The sequence below is a fragment of the Vombatus ursinus genome, unplaced genomic scaffold (genome assembly GCF_900497805.2).
Source record: "Vombatus ursinus unplaced genomic scaffold, bare-nosed wombat genome assembly UNPS02015397.1, whole genome shotgun sequence".
NCBI lineage: Eukaryota > Metazoa > Chordata > Mammalia > Diprotodontia > Vombatidae > Vombatus > Vombatus ursinus.
This window is the reverse complement of record NW_020955175.1, coordinates 34,371-54,184: the sequence shown is the minus strand read 5'-3', so window position 1 is coordinate 54,184 and position 19,814 is coordinate 34,371. Positions and strand designations below refer to the sequence as shown.

Genomic DNA, 19,814 nt, shown 5'->3' with positions numbered 1-19,814 from the left:
GGTGAAACATACAGCAACTAACAAATTCATTCTGTGTTCAGGCATCTCCTATGATGATCTAGGAATTTGTATGGAAAGGTCATGCAAAAAGTTCAAGAGTTACATTAATAATAAGGAAATGAAGACATTACATATGAATGCTTCAATTTAATTAAATTGGTACCAAATAACTTAGGAATTTTATTACTAGGAGTGATATAATTAATTAATTACTAAAAAGGAAGGTAATTAAAAGATAAATGGGGGGAAATATGCAGATGGAAAAGTCATCACTTCACATCTTTGAATAAACACTAGGATTATTACCAATATCATTGACAAAATGGTCACCATAAACATAAAAAATGTCATCTAACAAACATCAATACCATCATCATCTTCTTATTCACTATATCATAGATTATCATTTACACATATATCATAATTTCATCATCATCATCTCCATAATTGCCTTTGTCAGCAACATCACCATTAACAGTATCATCAGCATAATAAGTTCATCCTTCCTTCACCATCATCAATGTCATCAAGCAATTCTTTAGCACTCACAGAGTTATTAACCCCGGGAGGAGAAAATTGTGTGTGTGTATGTGTGTGTGTGTGTGTGTGTGTGTGTGTGTAATCCTAGTCTTAATCACTGAATACACATTCTCTCAGTCAAACTGAAACCTGCTAAAGACCTTAGCTTTAAAACACCAAGGTCTTCTACCACATCTGGGGCCATCTCCAGTCATCCTGGTGTGTACTTGGCCACTGGACCCAGATGGCTCCAGGGGAGAATGTGACACTGGTTACTTTGCACAGTCCTCCTTCACTTTAATCCAATTCACTTGCATGTCAAGGTGTTACCTCTATGATGTCATGGTCCTCTTCCAGAACAAACAACAACCCTGTGAGTAGTTGGGGCTACTCTACTGGGTACACAACTGGAACTGGCCAGTTGGGTAACACAGTGTGTGTGTGTGAGTGTGTGTGTGTGTACAAGAGAGCAAACATGCCCAACCAAAAATGTGGGTGTTACCATTTCTATGTATTTATATATGTATTTGTGTACTTGACTCACAAATGTGTGCTTTTGTGCTTGATTCACAAATCCATCACACCTTAATAGAAAAGCCTCTTTGGGTATTCTTGTGTCTCTTCTTACTTACTTGTCATGTGTCTTGAAAAATGTTATCACAGAGAGCAAGGACTCCACTTCTTTCCCTACTTGGAACTGCCTTGGCATCAAATTTACACAATTGACTTTTTTTTCCAGCAGCTGATTCTCAGCAATAAGATTGGGGCAGCACCTTCAGCTTCATTGTGTTCTTTCTACCATTTTCTTATTATTGGATATACTTTATAAAGGGGAAAAGGGAAGGGGTAGGAAGATAGGGAAATATCTCACCTGTGTTGTATTTCATTAGGAAAACTAACCCAAGTTTTCCTTAGGATAGATTTAAAACTCAGTTGTATAAAAATGGTGAATACATATTATACAGCATATCTCCCTTTTTTTACATTATCCAGCTTGTCATGAAATAGCAGGACTCCCTGGCAATCAAAGTCCACCATGAGTGAGAAGAACCTAAGTTCCTTTCTTTATTTCAGCTCTAGGTTTAAGGTGTTTCTGTTGTTATCTCTGATGATACTGAAGTCATATTCAGACAACCTTTATCCTCAATGCCCCTAGAACATGATCCCTGATCTTTTTAGTCCTGACTCCATAAACACTGCGGTTAAGGAAGGGAGGCACTAGCAAGTACATATTAGCAATACAAATGTGGACACGAGCGGGCACATTGAAACCAAAGTGATGAGTCAGGAAGGTGAAACCAGCTGTGGAGTAGAAGACAAGGATGACACAAACATGGGAGCCACATGTGCCCAAGGCTTTAAGTCTGGCCTCACGGGATGGGAGATGGAAAACAGCATGAAGAATGAGGACATAGGAGATGGCAATGAAGGAGGCATCACAGCAGCCAAAGACACCAGCCATGGAGATGCTGTAACCCTCTGCAGCACTTGCATCTGCACATGCAAGTTTGACCAAGGCCATGAACTCACAGTAAGTGTGTGCAATTATTCGAGTTTGACAGTAGGGCAGCTGCTTAAGCAGGATAGGGTGTGGGGAGAAAAAGACCACACCTCGAAGTACCATGGCAACACCTATCTTGGCAATGCGAAAATGGGTAAGGACAGTTGTATGGTGCAATGGGTTGCAAATGGCCACATAGCGGTCAAAGGCCATTGCCAAGAAGAAGCCAGATTCCATGGCTGTGAAACTATGGATGAAGAACATCTGAGCTAGGCAGGCATCAAAAGCAATTTCATGAGAACCAAACCAGAAGAGACAGAGCATGCGGGGCATTGTAGAGGTTGACAGTACCAGGTCAGTGATAGAAAGCATACATAGGAAGAGAAACATGGGCTCATGCACGCTTTGCTCTGCTCAAACCACAGCCAAGATGGTCACATTCCCAACTACAGCCACTATATACATAGAGCAAAAAGGAATCCCTATCCAAGTATGCAGGTGCTCCAAGCCAGGTATGCCCATCAGGAAGAATGTGGATGATAAGAACTGGGAGGCATTTACCAGGGGCATCATGATGATACTTTCTCTTCTCAGGGAGTGACTTTTATGCTTTCGAGGATCAAAGGCTTCACCAAGACCTTAGCAATCTGAACCTGAAACATATTCAAAACAGAAGTCAAGAAAAGCCATGGAGAAATCCCATTAAAGACAACAACACAGAATAGACTGTTACTTTTGATTAAATATTCTATTTGCTTTGTTAATGAACACTTCATTAGAATGATTGGGATAAAAATGGCTATGATTCATAAAATGAGAAAAGTATTAAATTCATCCATTTCCATGTCCTATCCTCCATATCTATTTCCTAGTCTGTAAGACTTTACATTTCTTTCCCTATTCAATTGTATGTTATCAGATTTAGCAATTTGTCTAGGCTTTTGAATCCTGATTAAAGTTATACAATAATTAGATACCTCCATTCAGGTTTATGTACCACATAAATTTGAGAAACTGCCATGTATGCCTTTCTCCAAGTCATTAAACTATTGAATAGTACTGGACTGAGTACAGAAACCTTGGCATATCTTTCTTGCATGATACAACATACAGCACATTGGTGGTCCCACTGTTCTAGTACTTGCCAATACACTTGTCTTATTGTCTTCCTCACTTTCTTACCTATTGTCTTTGATGTGAATTAATTCACATCAAAGAGAGAGAGAGAGAGAGAGAGGAAAGGTGGAAGGAAGGAAGAAAGAAGGAAAACAACAAAAATACTCACTAGCAACATATATGGAATATTATCTCTACTACAACTTAGTTTCATGTACTGTGATCTGTGCACTGAATAGCCACAAGAAGTTACAGTCATATTTGTTACAAAGAGGGGTAGCTATGTGGTGCAGTGGATAGAGCACTGGCCTTGGAGTCAGGAGGGCCTGAGTTCAAATCCAGCTTTAGACACTAGCTTTGTGACCCTAAGCAAGTCACTTAAACCCATTTGCCTCCAAAAAAAAAAGAAGAAGAAGAAGAAAAAAGAAAAGAAAGAAAGAATAAGAAAAGAAAAAAGAAGAAATGATGACTAGAAAACAATGACTGGCAGAATGTTTATTTGTCCCAGGGGATTGTTGAGGTGGGAAGTGGACAAATTAGAAAAGCCCTTTAACTTAGACTGAGGAGGAGCAAGTAAAGTAAGGAACGATGAATGTTGTCTAATAAGTTTAGCTCAAGGGATCCAGTAAGGTCACTGTTTGCCTTGGAAAGGGAAATGATACATTCTGACAAAATTTCTGGGGAGAATGCATCTGATGCCATCAAGTCAGGACTCAGGTGCATATAAAGGAAAAAAAAATCTTATGAAAGATGTTCTACAGTCATAAGGGTGGTGATATTCCCCTAGAAAAGATTCAATCCTATAAGCAAGTGGACTCCCTTCCCACAAGTGCCATAGTCAAATTAGGATCATAAATTATTGAAGCAATCCTGATATATCCTTTGAAGTCTCTGTACACTAGCATCAAAGGAACTCAAACAAAACATAGTGGAATTACTGGTGGACTGACAAAAAATGAGGTATTTAGAATTACATCCTTGAGTACCATTTCTCCCAGATGACCAATATACCAGTGTGGCAGAAGAGTTCACAAGACCTCCTCTCTATAAGGTGGTGATGATCCAATTCAACAGCAAAAGAACTACAAGTGGTCATATTTTTTCTTCTTTGTCATTGTTCCACACACTTGGGGGGGGACGCAGGGGTGCATTCTCTGAAGAAACAAAAAGATGAAAGTAACAGTGCATGGTGAGCATGATGATATATGAGAGTAAAGTCTCCTTAAAGTAAACCATGTACTTATGATCCATTAAAACTATGATAGGATGCTTTGATTCTTCTAGAAGTTGCTGCTAGGTCCATAGCACAGTGTTGCTTTGGAAACTTCAAGATAAAGATACACAGATGTATCTTTTTCACCATAAGAACAACAGTGGCACTGTCAGGTGAGCATTTCACAAACCCATGGAATACCTTCTTAACTGTGCCAGAGGGTGGGAGTGGGGGAATGAGAATGTCATTTAAGGAAACTGCACACAACACTAAGTAATAAGGTCTAGGTTTGCATTCTACCTTATGAATTTAACAGTTGTGTGACCCTGGACAAATCATTAAACTTCTAAGATGCTCAGTCCTTATCTATCAAATGGGAGAATTTCACATACCTCTCAGGATAACAGTGAGTATTATATGAGATAATATATGTAAACCATTTTACGAATCTTCAAGTAGAAAATAAATGTTACCCATTTCCTGAGAAAATCATAATGCAATGAAGAGACAACTAGCAAAGATAGTTGTTGACTGAAGACCTCTATCAAGTGTCTTTTTTATTAAAAAAAATCTTCAAGATTTAATGATGTAATTTTGTTTTAACATCACAAGCATTTACAGAATATTCCTACTTTGGAAGAGGTCTCATAAACCTAAGTAAAATGATTAGGTAAAACTAATAAAACAGTGACCTCATCCAAAAGTGTATAAAACATTTCACATTTGTAGCTTTTCACACCCTCCACTCTCCCACCTATCTCAGTAGAAATCTCTTTAATTTTTGGTGCCCCTTTGGCCTTCCCCAGTGTTTCCATATTCCAATTACTCAACAAAAGCTTGAACTTCATGTCCTACCAGGTTACACTGCTTGAGTCAAGATTGGGTGAAACTGACTAGCATGGATACCACATTCACTACAGCCATATCAATTAAGTCCACAGTCATTTTTCCTTATTATCTCCTGCCTAGATTATCATAACATTCTTCTCATTGGCATTTCTGTCTCATGGTTCTCTTTTTCCCACTTCACTACATGCTTTAGACTTCTTCCAAAGTTATTTATTTATATTTATTCTATTCATAATTATTCTTTATAGATTTTCATTTGTCCTTATTGTCTCGCTCAATAGTGCATAAGCTCTATGAGAATAAATCATGTTCAATTTGTTTATTTTATGCACAGTACCTAGCATATAGTATATGTTTAATAAATGTTAGTTGGTTGATTGACTGAATATGATTCCTATTTAAGTTACTAAAGTTGTTGTTTCTGGGATCAGTTAATGAAGTCATATCATGTCCCTGTCAAATGAAGACAGGGTCACTAAGTCAGCAGTGAGGTTGCTGGGGACCCTTGATAATAATATCATGGATTATGTTTTCCTCTCTTGCACCAGACTCTATTAAGTGCCACTAATGTCCTAGTGAGTTGCTGAAGTAGGGAGTGAGGTTAAATGGTACGCAGCTGCCTTCCTTGTAAAGCTGAAATCCAGATCTATTGGAGTGGGTTGGGATAAAGAAGGAAATTAGAATAGTGAAACTATTTATCATAGGTTAGGGCTACTGGGACTCTTAATGTGTAAATATGTGTGTAAGGAGAGCCAGAGCCCTTCCAGGCTAGAAGTCAGTGTTTGTGACTGAAGGGAGGGGAAATAAATGTTTACCCTTCAAGGTTTAAGCTTAGGACCACAGAGTGAGGCAAATGGAGAGCATCCCTTTTAGACTGAGGAATCTATTATCCATTGGTTCTAGGGTATGTCTGTCATGTCATTTCTTTCAATGAGTGGAATAGCTAAGAGTAAACTCAACAGGGATCATATGTGAAGGAGAGAAAATTTTAGGTTGGAAAAGAAGGAGATGCAGGGAGAAGTATGGCTATGGAAGATTAAAGAAAGCTGAGTCTAGCTGGGAATTAGGACCTTGTCCTGCTATGGTTATAGTAAAGTATTCAGGGATGAGTAAGGGCACAGGAGAGATTGCAATGGTAAAGGATGAATAGAAAGTAGGATTGGAGAATTGGAAAAAAATAAGGACAGAATTGGAAGAGTTCTGAAATTCAGGGTGGCACAATTGGGGTTTATCAAAATTTCCATTCCCAAACACTCAAACTCTATCCCTGGAGGTAATGCTTCCTAGGGAGTTCTTTTGGGGCAGATATCCTAAGAAGAATTGCATTGTCTTACTCACTGAAATGGGTGTCCCATAAAAACATATCTGTTTGCCTTCTTCTGGTATAGATGTGACAAAGATCCAAGACATTATCACTGTCATCTATCAACTAAGTTAATGTGCATCCCACCACCTTCTTCATACTTGCCACCCTGGGTCTAGAAGCCAGCCACATCTAATTCTTCATCCCCTTCTATTTGATATATATGTTGGCCCTCTTGGGTCACTACAACTGATCCAAAAACAAGAATCACCCCTATCTACCTGAACCTATCCACGTAGCTCTTCTCTGAAGCTCTCTATAGCTGATTCAATGATCACTACTATCACAGTACCCAAGATATTCAGCTTCATCTCATTTAAAGAGAAGGAAACACACTTTGAAGCCTGAATCATCCAGGCATTTCCCATTTTCTCTCTGGTCAGCCTTTGATTTGGGATCATCTTGGCTATGGCCTAGATTGTTATGTCCCCTCCTATAAGCATCTCAGGCTCACAAACCCCCTGACCTATGGAGGACACTGGAGATTAAGGATGGTATTTTTCCTTCAGGACTTGCCTTGCTTCATCTTCAATTTTTTTCATTCTTTGGCAGCTACCCAAATGGAAGACCAGCATCATTCCTAAACTTATTTCCTATTCATTTTAATGATTTATCTGCCCCATGCCTGGATCAAGATCCACAGAACTTACGGACTATTTGTCCTTTAATGTCTTTCACAATATAGATCCAATCTATCTTTCCACATAATTTTCACATTATAACTCTACCCCCCCAACACACACACACACACACACACACACACACACACACACACACACACCCCTTTATGTACCAGCTGAACTGGCATAGTTTATATTTCAGAGAAGTGACATACCATCTCTTATCTACATGAATTTGTCTATGCCTTCCTTAAGCCTAGAATGCTCTTCTACCTTGTCTCCTCTTCTTATAATCCTTATTTACTTACAAGAATAAACCCAGGTAGAACCTCCTACAAGACTTTCCTAATCCTCCCCAGTTAATATTCTTACTTCTCCCTAAATACTATTGTATTTACATTAAAAATAATTTTACTTTATTATTTATATGCATATTGTATTCCTAGAGTAGAATTTTAATATAAAATTTCTGAAGGCAGAGACTATTCCATTTTCCCCCTTTCTATGCCAGTATGCCCATTATAGTGCCTTGTGCATAGAAGCTATCTAATAAAAACTTGAAGAATTTAATTAAAATAATTTAAATATGAAAGGTGCACACTCAATTCAAGCTTAATTTAAATTATTTTCCAAGAATTATTCTCACTTTAAGTTGATTCCTGGTCAAGGTTCATAAACTTTTTTTTCTTCATTTGTTTCTGGTGGGGTAGTTCTAAAAATACTAATACTCTTGTCTCAAAAATAAGAATGTCTCCTCAGCTGATTTCCAGTTGGTCCATTTCTCTCCTCATCTTGAGTCAAAAAAAGTGATATAGCAGACAACCATTGAGTTGTAAGAGTAATCAAAGATTACCAGTGATCATACTGCCATTGCCTGAAGAACTCTAGTAAAGGAAAACCCACGATTTCATTTAACAGTCCATTTCATGGTGCACATTTGTAATTGTTAAGAACTGTTGCATTACATCAAAATGAAATTTTTATAACTCCTACCCATTCTTTTCAATCCTGATCTCTTGGACAAGAGAGAACAAACTGAATCCTTCTTCCACATGAAAGCTTATCACATACTTGAATAGTTCCTTTCCAGGCTTCTTCCCCAGTCTCTTTTTTGGGTTAAACACATCAAATCTCTCTGAAAGACTTGCATATGACAAGGTCTCAAACATCCTCACCACCCTTTCCCCTCTTGTTTGGCTATCCAACTGCTCAACATTCCTAAAATTGTGTATTCAAAACTAGATACAAATATTCTAGATGTTCCCTGACAAGGGCAAAATAGAACAGGAGAAGTAATTCCGATGTTCTAGATATAAAGCATAGATAGGTTTCCTTTCCATGCCCCTATTCCCCTGCAAGTAAAGGCACTCACCTGAAGCTAGGGGCTGAATAGCATAGGGAGGATCCAGGACCACATAGCTTTAACAGCAACATCCCCCCGATCAAACAATTTATAGTGTCTCAACCTCTTTGCCTTTTACTTGGAATTCCTGAACCTCTCTAAAGAGTGAGCTGCTCCCAGAGCAATTGTTAGAGACTAGACCACGGGATATATCATTAAAACTTTAACATCCAATCCTCCTAGGACTGATAAAGGCACAGCTTTAGGCCCAGTATCAGAGAATAACCTCATTTCTAATGTAGTAATATTGTCCCTGAAACAAAGAATTTCAGAATATCATAGATGTCAGTCCCTTGTCAAAGTAGTAAGCAAGTTTGAGCTCATCAGTGGATATGGGATGGTGTGATTTTAGAAACTGGGTCTCCTCTGCCTGGGTAGTCCAGGAACAATGATCTTGCCCATGACCATACCTTTATTAGAAAATATAACTAAGTGGAGGTAATTTTTGTTTTATTTTTTTTAATTATAATGAAAATGATTCCATGGTCTCTCTTGTGCTCCATGTTGTTGTTTTAACATCTCATATTGTTGAAAGTTCATCTTTGTGTTTAACCTTAATTATTCCCATTTCTTTGTCTCTCCTTTGGTCTAGACCTCAGGAGAAATGAAGATGACTGATTATTTGTGTATATTTAACATAGTTGTAGAATCTCTCCTGAGTAATCCCAGATTCCTAATCATACATGATAAGAAATCCCTCTCCATTTTTTAGTATCTCTTTAGTCTTCCTCTGTGCATTCTCCCAGTTCCTTATCTCCATCTTAATCTTGCCAATATAGACCAAATACATGCATATCTGAAAACAAACCAGTAAAGTGAGAGTTTTCTTTCTATTTCTGTATCAATCGATCAACAAATATTAATTTAGGAATGATGATGAGTGTGCCACAGATACAAATAAAAATTAAAAAAAAGTCCCTACCCTTCAGGAGCTTATAATGAGCATATATATACAATACAAGATATACATTCAAAAGTATGTACTGAACATGCTCATGTACATGACACAGAAGTTCACATAAAATAAATACAGAATTTATAGAATATTGTGTTATATAATATAATAGAAAGAATATTGGAGTAGGAGTCAGAAGAACTTAATTCTAGTCTTGGCCCTGATATTTACTAACTATGCAATAGTGGATATAACCCTTAACTTTTCTGATTCTATTTTTTATCCTTTGTAAGTGAGATAAGAATACCTTTCCTCATGGTTTAATTGTTAGTATAAATATTTTAATGTTTTGATGATTTGATATTGACATGTAATTCATAAATACATATGGTGGATTCCTTTTCTGGTTTAATTAATTGTGACCATTGTAAAGAAAAGGAAGGACCTTGCTTTAGCAAAACTTTGTTTTTCCACAGTACCAAACATAATACTCTACCAAGAGTACAATATTAATACTTAGTGATTGTTGGTATTTTTTTTTTAATAAATGGTCTTCCTTGGTTACTGTAGCTGAAAAAAAATCATTATCTGTAGTCATATTAGGTATCATGTCCTTGGATGATGACAGATTCCACAGGAAGCTGCAATGCCTCTTTCAGATCATAAAGGGCGGTTGGTATGGGTCAATATGGAGTTATATTCATGATTCAAAGGAATCATTAAGGTTTGGACATGTCAGGAATCTGGCTTGTTTTTGTTCATTTTCCTTGGGCTGTTTGATCTCTATGATTTATATTTTTAAGTCAATAGTATAACTATAATATTGAAGTTTAAATGTGTAAAGTGAACTAAAAAAATCAGAAAACAATTTTATGTAAAGTACTCTATATTTCCTATGTAATTTGTAGGGCTTTTTTTTTTTTTACATAAAAACATTTATTGTACTAAAGGAGAAAGGAATTGTTTCTACCTGCAAGTGGTTCCCAGGCTAAATGGAAAAAAGTAAGTCATAGATGTTAAATAACAAACCAGTATAAAGCAGGAAAGGATACAGTACAAATGAGTATAAATCAAAGTGTAAAATAATCCCTAAACAAAGGGACACTGGTTATTTTCATGGAGAAAATAGTGTAATTTGCAGGAGATTGAGATGATAATAAATGGAATTCATGCAATTAGTTAAGAATTAAAATTGCCTTTTTGACAAGATGGCACCTGACCTCAGTCTTAAAAAGAGACCAGAAGCAATACACCATAATTTATGAGATGCAGCCAAAGCAGTATTTAGGGGAAAATTTATATCTCTAAACACTTACATCAACAAAATAGAAAAAAAAGAGCAGATCAATGAATTAAGCATGCAATTAAAAAAGAGCAGAAAAAGATGAATTAAAAATCCCCAATGAACACCAAATTGGAAAGGAGAGATTAATATCGTTGAAGTAAGAAAACTATTAAGTGAATAAATAAAGCTAAGAGTTGGTTTTATGAAAAAGACCAATAAAATTATTTAATTCGGTTAAAAAAGAAAACAAATTACCATTATGAAAAAAGGATAAATACGTCACCAATGAAGAAAAGAGCAACCATTAAACCTTTTGCCCAATTATATGCCAATAAATCTGACAAGGTAAGAGCAACAGATGAATATTTACATATGTTTACATATAAAGTTACATACATAAAGTTATATATATCCATATATAACTTTAATTAATAAGAAATTTTTCTTTACTTCAAGCTGAAATCTGCTTCTCCTTAGATCCTATGCATTGTTTCTAGTCTGTTATGATAACAAAAGACAGATCAAATCTTATTTTCATATTTAGGAGATTGTTAAGTATAGTACCCTTCAATCATTAAACATTTCCTAAATGTCAGATATGTACCTAGAACTTGTCTAGGTACTGGGGTAATAAAGAATACATACACACACACACACACACACACACACACACACACACACACACACACAGAGGACAGAAAATTAAGATTTAGTTAGAAAGGATTGCAGTCTTTTCTTATCATAACAGACAAGAAACAATGCCTAGGATGTAAGGAAAAGCAGATTTCAGCTTGATGTAAAGAAAAAATTTCATATTAAAGATATATAATGTGTGTGTGCGTGTGTGTGTATGTGTGTGTGTGTGTGTGTGTGTGTGTGTGTGTGTAGAATTTGCTGCCTCAATTTATAATGGGTTATTCATCACTGAAGGTCATACAATGTAGTCTGGCTTATTAAAAAATGCTCTAAGTCACTATTGATTAGACAATTGCAAATTAAATCAACTCTAAGCTGCCAATCCATGCCTATCAGATTTGCTAATATGACAGAAAAGGAAAATAACAAATGTTGGAGGGGATGTGGGAAAATTAAGACACTAATATACCATTGGTGAAGTTGTACACTGAGTCAACCATCCTGTGAAGCAATTTGGAATTATTCCCAAAGGACTACCAAACTATACATATCTTTTGACCAAACAATTCTATTACTAGATATGTATCCCAAAAATATTTTTTAAAAATAGGAAAAGAACCTACATGTACAAAAATATTAATTTATAGCAGTTGTTTTAATGGTGTCAAAGAATTGGAAATTGAGAGTATGTCCATCAATTGGGGAATGGCTGAACAAGTTATATATGATTGTGATGGAATGTTATTGTGCTATAACAGATGACAAGGGGGATGCTCTCAGAAAAACCTGGAAAGGCATACATGAATTGTCTCTAGGAATAGACAGTGCAGGTTTATGCAGATTAATGAAGAGAATTACCTGGGTTGAAAGTAACTACATGGCTTGAGAAAGTAGGGTTTTAATAAGACAATGGTTTTAACAACAGTAGGTGAAGTCTGGAATATGGTTGAAATGTAAAGTAAAGTTTGGTAGTCTGAGTAATAGGTTTCACAGATTTAGACAGATAAGGTTTGGGAAAAAATGAGGGACATCCAGCCCCTCTTGTCCTTGGATAGTTGTACTGGGTGCCCTGGTGCAAGTTTTAGATGGTTTAAGCATGTTGAGAATGTGTGAGGAAGTTTATTTTAAGAAGAAAGATCAAGAATGAGAATGATATAACTTGATTTGAAAGTCAATGGACAAATGTATAGAAAACTAGGAGGAATAAAAATGGAGGACCCCAGTATTTCAAGTCTTGTTTGTTCAGTTATGAAGGGAGAGTCTACACTCTTGTTAACATATCATACTGTGTTCATATCAATTATTCAAAGCAGCAGAAGATAACAGTTGTGAACATCCTGGAAAAAGCCCAATGGATGAAGGAAATCCACAGTCAGCTGTTCCCTTCTGGATCATCAAGCTGGAATTCTTGGTTTTTAACTTTTTAATTCTCCTGTTGCCACTCCTGACCCTTTCTACCACTTTTTTTGTCTTTTGCTTTTTGTTAGAAAAATCTGAAACAAAAATCTGCTATAGGATTGTGTGAAGGAAAGCCTTTATTACGCTTCTCAAGAGAAGCAGGCACACCACATCCGAGTACCACAGGTGTGTGACGATATGGAAATTGAGTCAACTTTTAAATGGTTAGTAAAATCCATACTCCTCCCATTTGGACTGGGATTGGACCAGCTTATTTGGGTTATACTCTTTCTGAACTGCCCATCCCATGTTATTCTTTGTCATGTTCATCCCTCCTGGTTGATATGTCCCAAGTTCAAAAATGGCGGCTATCTCCACCCTTGGGGTATGTCAGTTAACGATCAATAAGCTTAGTAAGCAAGCACAGTGGAGAAAATCCTTTGCCCTGTCCTTGACCCCCATGGGTTGCAACTGGTTTAGCCTCTAGGGCTCTGTCTTAAGGAAGTAGTGGTTTTTCAGAGTGTTCAGGACACTTTCTGATTGGTTGATGGACTATCTGCAAGATCTTGGAAGTCCCCCTCAGAATTCCCATGTTCTACTGTGGAAGCCTAACTTCTACATCTTTCCCACAATTTCGTTATATGGAAACAATTATTTCTTACTTCTTACACTTTTGATGTTTAAACCTTGCCTTTTGAACCTTCTACATTTGTGTCCTCCAGGCTAACCTCAATCAAATTTCAGATGGCTCCCATTGGAAAGATTCTAGCCCATAACCACCCATCATCCCCTGGATGTCTACGCTCAGTTCCAGTCAAAACTTCCCCCCACCCACCCACCCACTGAGGCAAAGACCACTTTCTGGCACTTGTCAGCCTGAATTAGTTCCAGAAGATGAGACTTCCACCCATGTACCCAAACAAATTTGGGCCCTCACAGTTTGAGAAAGGATTAATGAGGAATGCATGACCCTTGCCTTTTTCCCCAAATGAATTTGGGTGCCTCCTTCTTGAGGGGGGAGAAGTTGAGATTTAAATTTAAATAGAGTGTTCAATGAGAAGCCCATTATCTCAAGTACCACTTAAAGCCACTGTTGGAGACTATGAGATTCAAGTAGGCTGGTTAATGGAATACCCAAATTAACAACCCTGCCCCTGCACCCCAATCTCTCCACCTTGGGCTGAACAATGGAATAATAATAATAATAATAATAATAATAATAATAGCACTCAAAACTACTGTCCCTGATTATGTTATCACTCCAACCACTGTAGGTTTGCCTCTATAAAAATCCCTAATCTCTCCAGGCTAGTGGGTGTCCCTCTTAAGTGGGGATGATTCCCCTTACTCAGGCATTTCCCTTTAGCAGGCATCCCCCTTACTCATGCTTCTCCCTTTAGCAGGCATCCCCCTTACTCATGCTTCTCCCTTTAGCGGGTGTCCCCTGTAAGTGGGTATCTCACTTCAGTGTGAGGCATCTCTCTAAAGCTGCCATCTCCTTGAGGTGGGGAACTGACTCCTCTCCTTGGGGAGGGGCTGCCCCTTCTCATAAGTGCAACTGTCTCTCTTAAGGAGCTGCTGTCTCTTTTGTGGAGCTGCCCTCCTTCCTACTTAAGCTGGGGTCTCCCATGAGCTGCATCTCTCTTTAGGGGCAAAGCAGCCTGCTTGGTATGTTGTGTGTTATCCACAATAAATTCCTTTATTTGACTTGGAGACAGCCTGAGTGAATTCACTCGATGCTGCTAAACTTTTGAGACTCACCAAACACACATCTTGCACCTCACTATTTTGAGGTGTCCCTTAATCTCATCAACTAATACTACTGTAACTTAATATAGTGCTAGAAAGGCTAGCTATTGCAATAAGATAAGAACAAGAAATTGATGTTAACATGCGTAGCAAAGAGAAAAAAAGTTCTATGATATTCTACTTAGAGATCCTCAGAAATTCAACTGAAAAAGTAACTGAAAAAATTGATAACTTCAGCAAACTAAAAGGATGTAAAATAAGCCAATACAAATCATGAGCTTTTCTATGTATTACCAACAAGGCCCATAAGAAAGAGGAAAAAAATATTCAAAATAACTATAAAATATATAATATATATATATGCAAAATATATTAGGAGTCCATGAAGATAAACAGTTAATTTATGAATCATCTATAAACCATCAAGTGGAGAAGGTAATCGCAAATGGAGAAGGAAATGGCAACCCACTTCAGTATCTTTGCCAAGAAAACTCCAAGTGAGGTCGCAAAGAGATAGACACAACTGAAATGACTGAACCATGTTTTTAAAAATAATTAAAATGATGGAATGGGACCTGGACCCCTAAAAGGAAAAGACCATGTCTTTGAAAGCAATCCAGTCCCTTAATTTTCCCATATATTTCAGCACCCCAGATCACTGACCTCCTCCCAAGGCAACTGGGCCCACCTAGATACTCAATAATCCTTTTAACAGCCCTTTCACTGTAGCTCTCCAACCACTTAACTCCTTTCATTGTCTGCACCTGTCCTGCCCCAGGCTATTTGCCATTCCTTAATCCCATCAAGATATTTTCACTGACCCTTCCCCCCCATTTTTTTTTATATAAGTATCAGTCCCATTCCCATCAAGTTGCAGATTTACTAAGAACCCTGCCCACTTCTGCTGGCATTACAACAAACCTAGCTACTCTGTCTGAATTCCTTCCAGGCAGAGCCCCCCTGTATCCTCACATTTTGGAATTCCCAGCACCTCAAACCACAACAAAACTAGGTATTATAGTTTATAATGAAGTATTCCTAAGTCCCTTTGTTCTTAAAAAATTACTTTGTGATTCTTTTCCTTTTTTTCTTCCAGATTAATTTTATCATTCATGGTTTAGTCTGTTTCATAATGGAGGAATGTCAAACAGTTGCTATAGTTCTGACTGTTATTTCATTTGACCTACAAAAATTAAAGAGACTATCACTTTCCCTGGGTAGGTTTCATTGTTTAAATTACTATTTGATTTAAAATGGAAAATTATTTAAACTACTAAATTGAAATAGTTAAAGTATTGTGCATATAAGAGATGTTTAAAGAGGATAGACTGAATTTTTAAATGGGTAATTTAATTATGTATATTAATGAAAATGCAGAAAATTGATTGACTATTGTTAATTAATACCTTTTCCTTGTCCAAGAGGAACAATCAGTTTCAGTAGGTTCCAGTTCTGTTCAGAATACAAGAGGTTTGATTATTTCCTTATACTCTTATCTATCTCTAGGAATTACATTATGATTTCAAGACCTTTGGCTATTGTTGCTATTGCTGAATTAAAATGGAAGCAAAGAATTCATTATATTGAGGTGGGTAGTAGAAAGAAAAGACAATAACTAAATAAATAAATAAAAGTTTACTGAGCTGTCTGTGTCCCAGTCTTACAGATTATTTCCTTTCTGTGATCACCAGTCAAAAGTAGTTTTCTTTTAAATAAGAAATGATATTCTGAAACCTATGACATTTGACACTTGAAATCCATAATGCAAAATGCTTAAAATAAAGGTGGTCTCTTTAAAAGAAAAGAAAATTGCTCCATGATGGGGCCCATCACTTTGGAGGTTTACACAAGAAGAATTCAGTACTAGCTCATTTCAGGGGATACCCTCACTCCCTGAAATAGAAGTTTTGTCTGAGGTAACTTTGACCTATGAATTTGACCAAGCACCTAATTCCTCTGAGGTGGACTAAGTCATTCCTGTGACTCCCTGAACTCCTCCAGAGACATTGGGACTTCGTCTTCCAACATGTACCTGCTGGTCATTGTCTGAATGTTGCAAATAGAACTGAAGAGATTAGTTGCTTTTGGAATACCTCAAACAATGGATAAGAAAGAGTGAATGTGAATGCAGCAGGCAAGGACTGCAACAGCAACAGAGTGACAGCAGAGAGACCAGTAAGTCTGTGACAGTGATGAGGCAAAATTATGGCCAGAGTCCAGCCACACACTGCCTATAGGTGAATCAGGGCTGTTTAGTGGAACTACATTACAACTTGGGAGGAAGATACATAAAGGGATAGGAAGGTAGTAGGGGTACAGAAAGGAGCAATGAAGTGCCGGGTCAAGTCAAGGGCTAGCAATGAGGGAAAGGTGACCTCTGTGGTTTCTGAAAAAGAAGAACCTCCAGGGGAGTGGGAGATGGGGAGGCAAAGAAAGGGGGTCTTGATTTGGTGGTGAGAGAGTACTCTGTTGCTGATTGCTCTTATGGATTCAAAAAAATAGTCTAAGAGATGAGGACTTTATTGTTGTTAAGTTATTTTTCGCTCCTCACAAGACTTCCTTTCTCCTCCTCCCAACCTCCCAAACCATGGTGAAGTTATCAGGAGGATTTGAGAGCTCTCAGCCCACCTCCTCATTTATTGTCCACCAATGTTATTTTTCTCTTGTCAGGGTTTTTCTTATTCAGTTTTTTTTTTCAGTCTGACTCTTCATGAACCCATTTGAGGTTTTCTTGGCAAAGATGCTAGAATGGTTTGCGGTTCCCTTCTCCAGCTCATTTTACAAGTGAGGAAATGAGGCAAACAGGGTGAAGTGACTGGCCCAGGGTCACATAGCTAATAAGTATCTGAGGCCAGATTTCAACTCAAGAAGATAAGTCCTGACTCCAGGTCCAGTGCTCTATCTACTGCACCACTTAGCGGCTCTGATGAGAACCTTATGCTGGGCAAGAGATAATTCCTTACACTGGGAGGTTTAGTGCCTGAAACATCTACTCATCCTGTATTTGAAGGGAAGAGTTGGAACACCTAGGCTCAACTGGCACCTGGGGGAGTGTGAAAGCATATATACAGGGAGAAGATTTTAAGGCAAAGGAGGGGGAAAAGGTAAACAAGGTAGGGTGTAGATAAGTGGTGGGACCCATAATCAGGGACGTGGTGGGAAAGGGGCCCAACTGTAGGCCAGTGTTGTCTCTGACAACTGCAATAAATAATGAGGATTGTACTAGTGTACAGAAGCTAATCACTACTGATAAGTTACTCTGAGTGAACCCATGATTTCCCATTCCCCTTTCCTGGTTTTGCTTAATATCCCTCTAGCAAGAAGTGGAAAAAATATTTCAAATCAAAACATAGGGCAGCCTCTGTACACACCAACCAGAGTCTAGGAAAGGGTAGCAGCATGTGCCTTGATAATCTTGAAAAATGTGATTGTAAACTCCTCTCTGCGATGTTACTAGGCCATCTCATTTTGGCAATGTGCATCTATCAGGATTGTCTTGCTCTTCTAATGAACAGTTGCCTATCAAAGCAACAGGCAGTTTGGAATCATGACCTGACTGCTTTCAGCATGCTTTTGCCTTGGGTGCTACAATAAACTCTTGGCATAAGCCATATCTGAAGGCCAACCTACTTTCCCCCAGTTGCGTTTAATCTTAAAACTTCCCAACTACCTTGACCTCCCTCTCCCTTTCAAGGCTCAATAAAAATGGATATTTTTCATCCCTGCTGTGGTTGCTGACCCAATTGAGGGGAAATAGGTAATAGACCAGGCCAGGCCATCAGTAACTCTCTTAGTTCATGAGTTACTGAATATAGCTAAGACTAAATTTCCTGGCAATTATATCTTACCCTGGGGAGTAAGACAGGCAGCCCTATGGCTACCTTTTATCTTCTTTGGAGAATGGGGGAAAAGAGGGAGGAAATAAACATTTATTTAGCATCTACTACAAGCCAGGAACTGTGATAAGCACTTGACAAATATGATTCACTACAAACAGACTGAAGCTGACTTTGTCTCCCTTCCCCTGCCAATGAATTGCCTGGAACTGACCAAACATTGTCATTCCCAGCATCTGATTATTTTGTAAACTCCCCATCTGCAGATTGGCCATTCCTTCTTCTTGGATATCCAAGTTAGATTTGTACCCAACAATTGGTGTGTTAGTGATTTGCAGCAGGGATTCAGCTGTAAGGATATGGGACCTGATGACATAAGTCAATGTACACATATTGGTGGGTCATACAAATACAGTCGATGTAGTGAAGTGTCAGGCTGCAAAACCACAGATCATTACAGGAAGCCATGATACAACCATAAGATTATGGGATGTAGTAGCTGGAAAAATGCAGGTTACATTAACATCATCTTAAATTACAAAAAAATCCATGACAGCTTTGTATCCAAGGAATTACATATTTGCATCTGGTTCTCGAGATAATATTAAGCAATATATCTTTGGTCTTATGTATATTACAACAGCAGATTCTAGTAGGACCATGCTTTATCTTCCCTCCATCATTCCTAGTATCTAGCATTGTATATCAACCAATTCAAATGCATTACTTCTGTTGAGTTCCAAATTACCTAGTTTACAGCTTTGATTTATTTGATTTAGAAGTCTTGACCATCTGCTCCATATTAATTAGGTTGGGGGTTTCTATCCCCACCCTTACATAGGTATTTCTGAAACTCAAGGCCATAAGTTATAGAGAACATTCCATTTAGATCTGGAAGGTATCTTAGAGATGATCTAGTCAAAACACCTCATTTTTCAGATGTGGAAACTGAGGAGGCACAGAGGTTATGACTTGCCTAAGGTCAATGAGGTAGTAAGTAGCAAAGCTGTTGTTTAAATTGAGGCCTTGTTGAAAAACCTGGAAAGACTTACATTATCTTGAAGTGGACTGAGTTGTCACAAAAAAAAAAAACAACCGCCTAGCCTAACCTCCTCAGTTTCTACTTCAAAGGATCGCTAATCCCAATTGTAAACTGCTCTACCTCAAAGGATAGCTAATCCACAATTGTAAATTCCTCTACCTCAAAGGATCGCTAATCTACAATTGTAAATTCCCCTACCTCAAAGGATTGCTAAATCCACAACTGTAAACTGCTGGGTATAAAGTTTTGTTATTTCCCTTGCTTGGGACTGCTCTCCTAGGATTGCATCCAGGGGACAGTCGCCGGCCGGCTCCAGTAAATGCTCTCTATTTTCTAATTTGGCGTGTGTCTGGTTACTCTCGGCCCGTCCATTTCAATCTGATGCATAGT

General features: G+C 37.9%; 1 protein-coding gene across 1 annotated transcript; it reads right to left on the bottom strand.

Moving 5' to 3' along the window:
- Positions 1–1,645: 1,645 nt before the first annotated feature.
- LOC114032051 (olfactory receptor 52M1-like) lies at positions 1,646–2,593 on the bottom strand. The gene is given in 1 exon segment (XM_027847258.1): positions 1,646–2,593. A coding segment is annotated over 1 exon segment (948 nt).
- Positions 2,594–19,814: the final 17,221 nt, after the last annotated feature.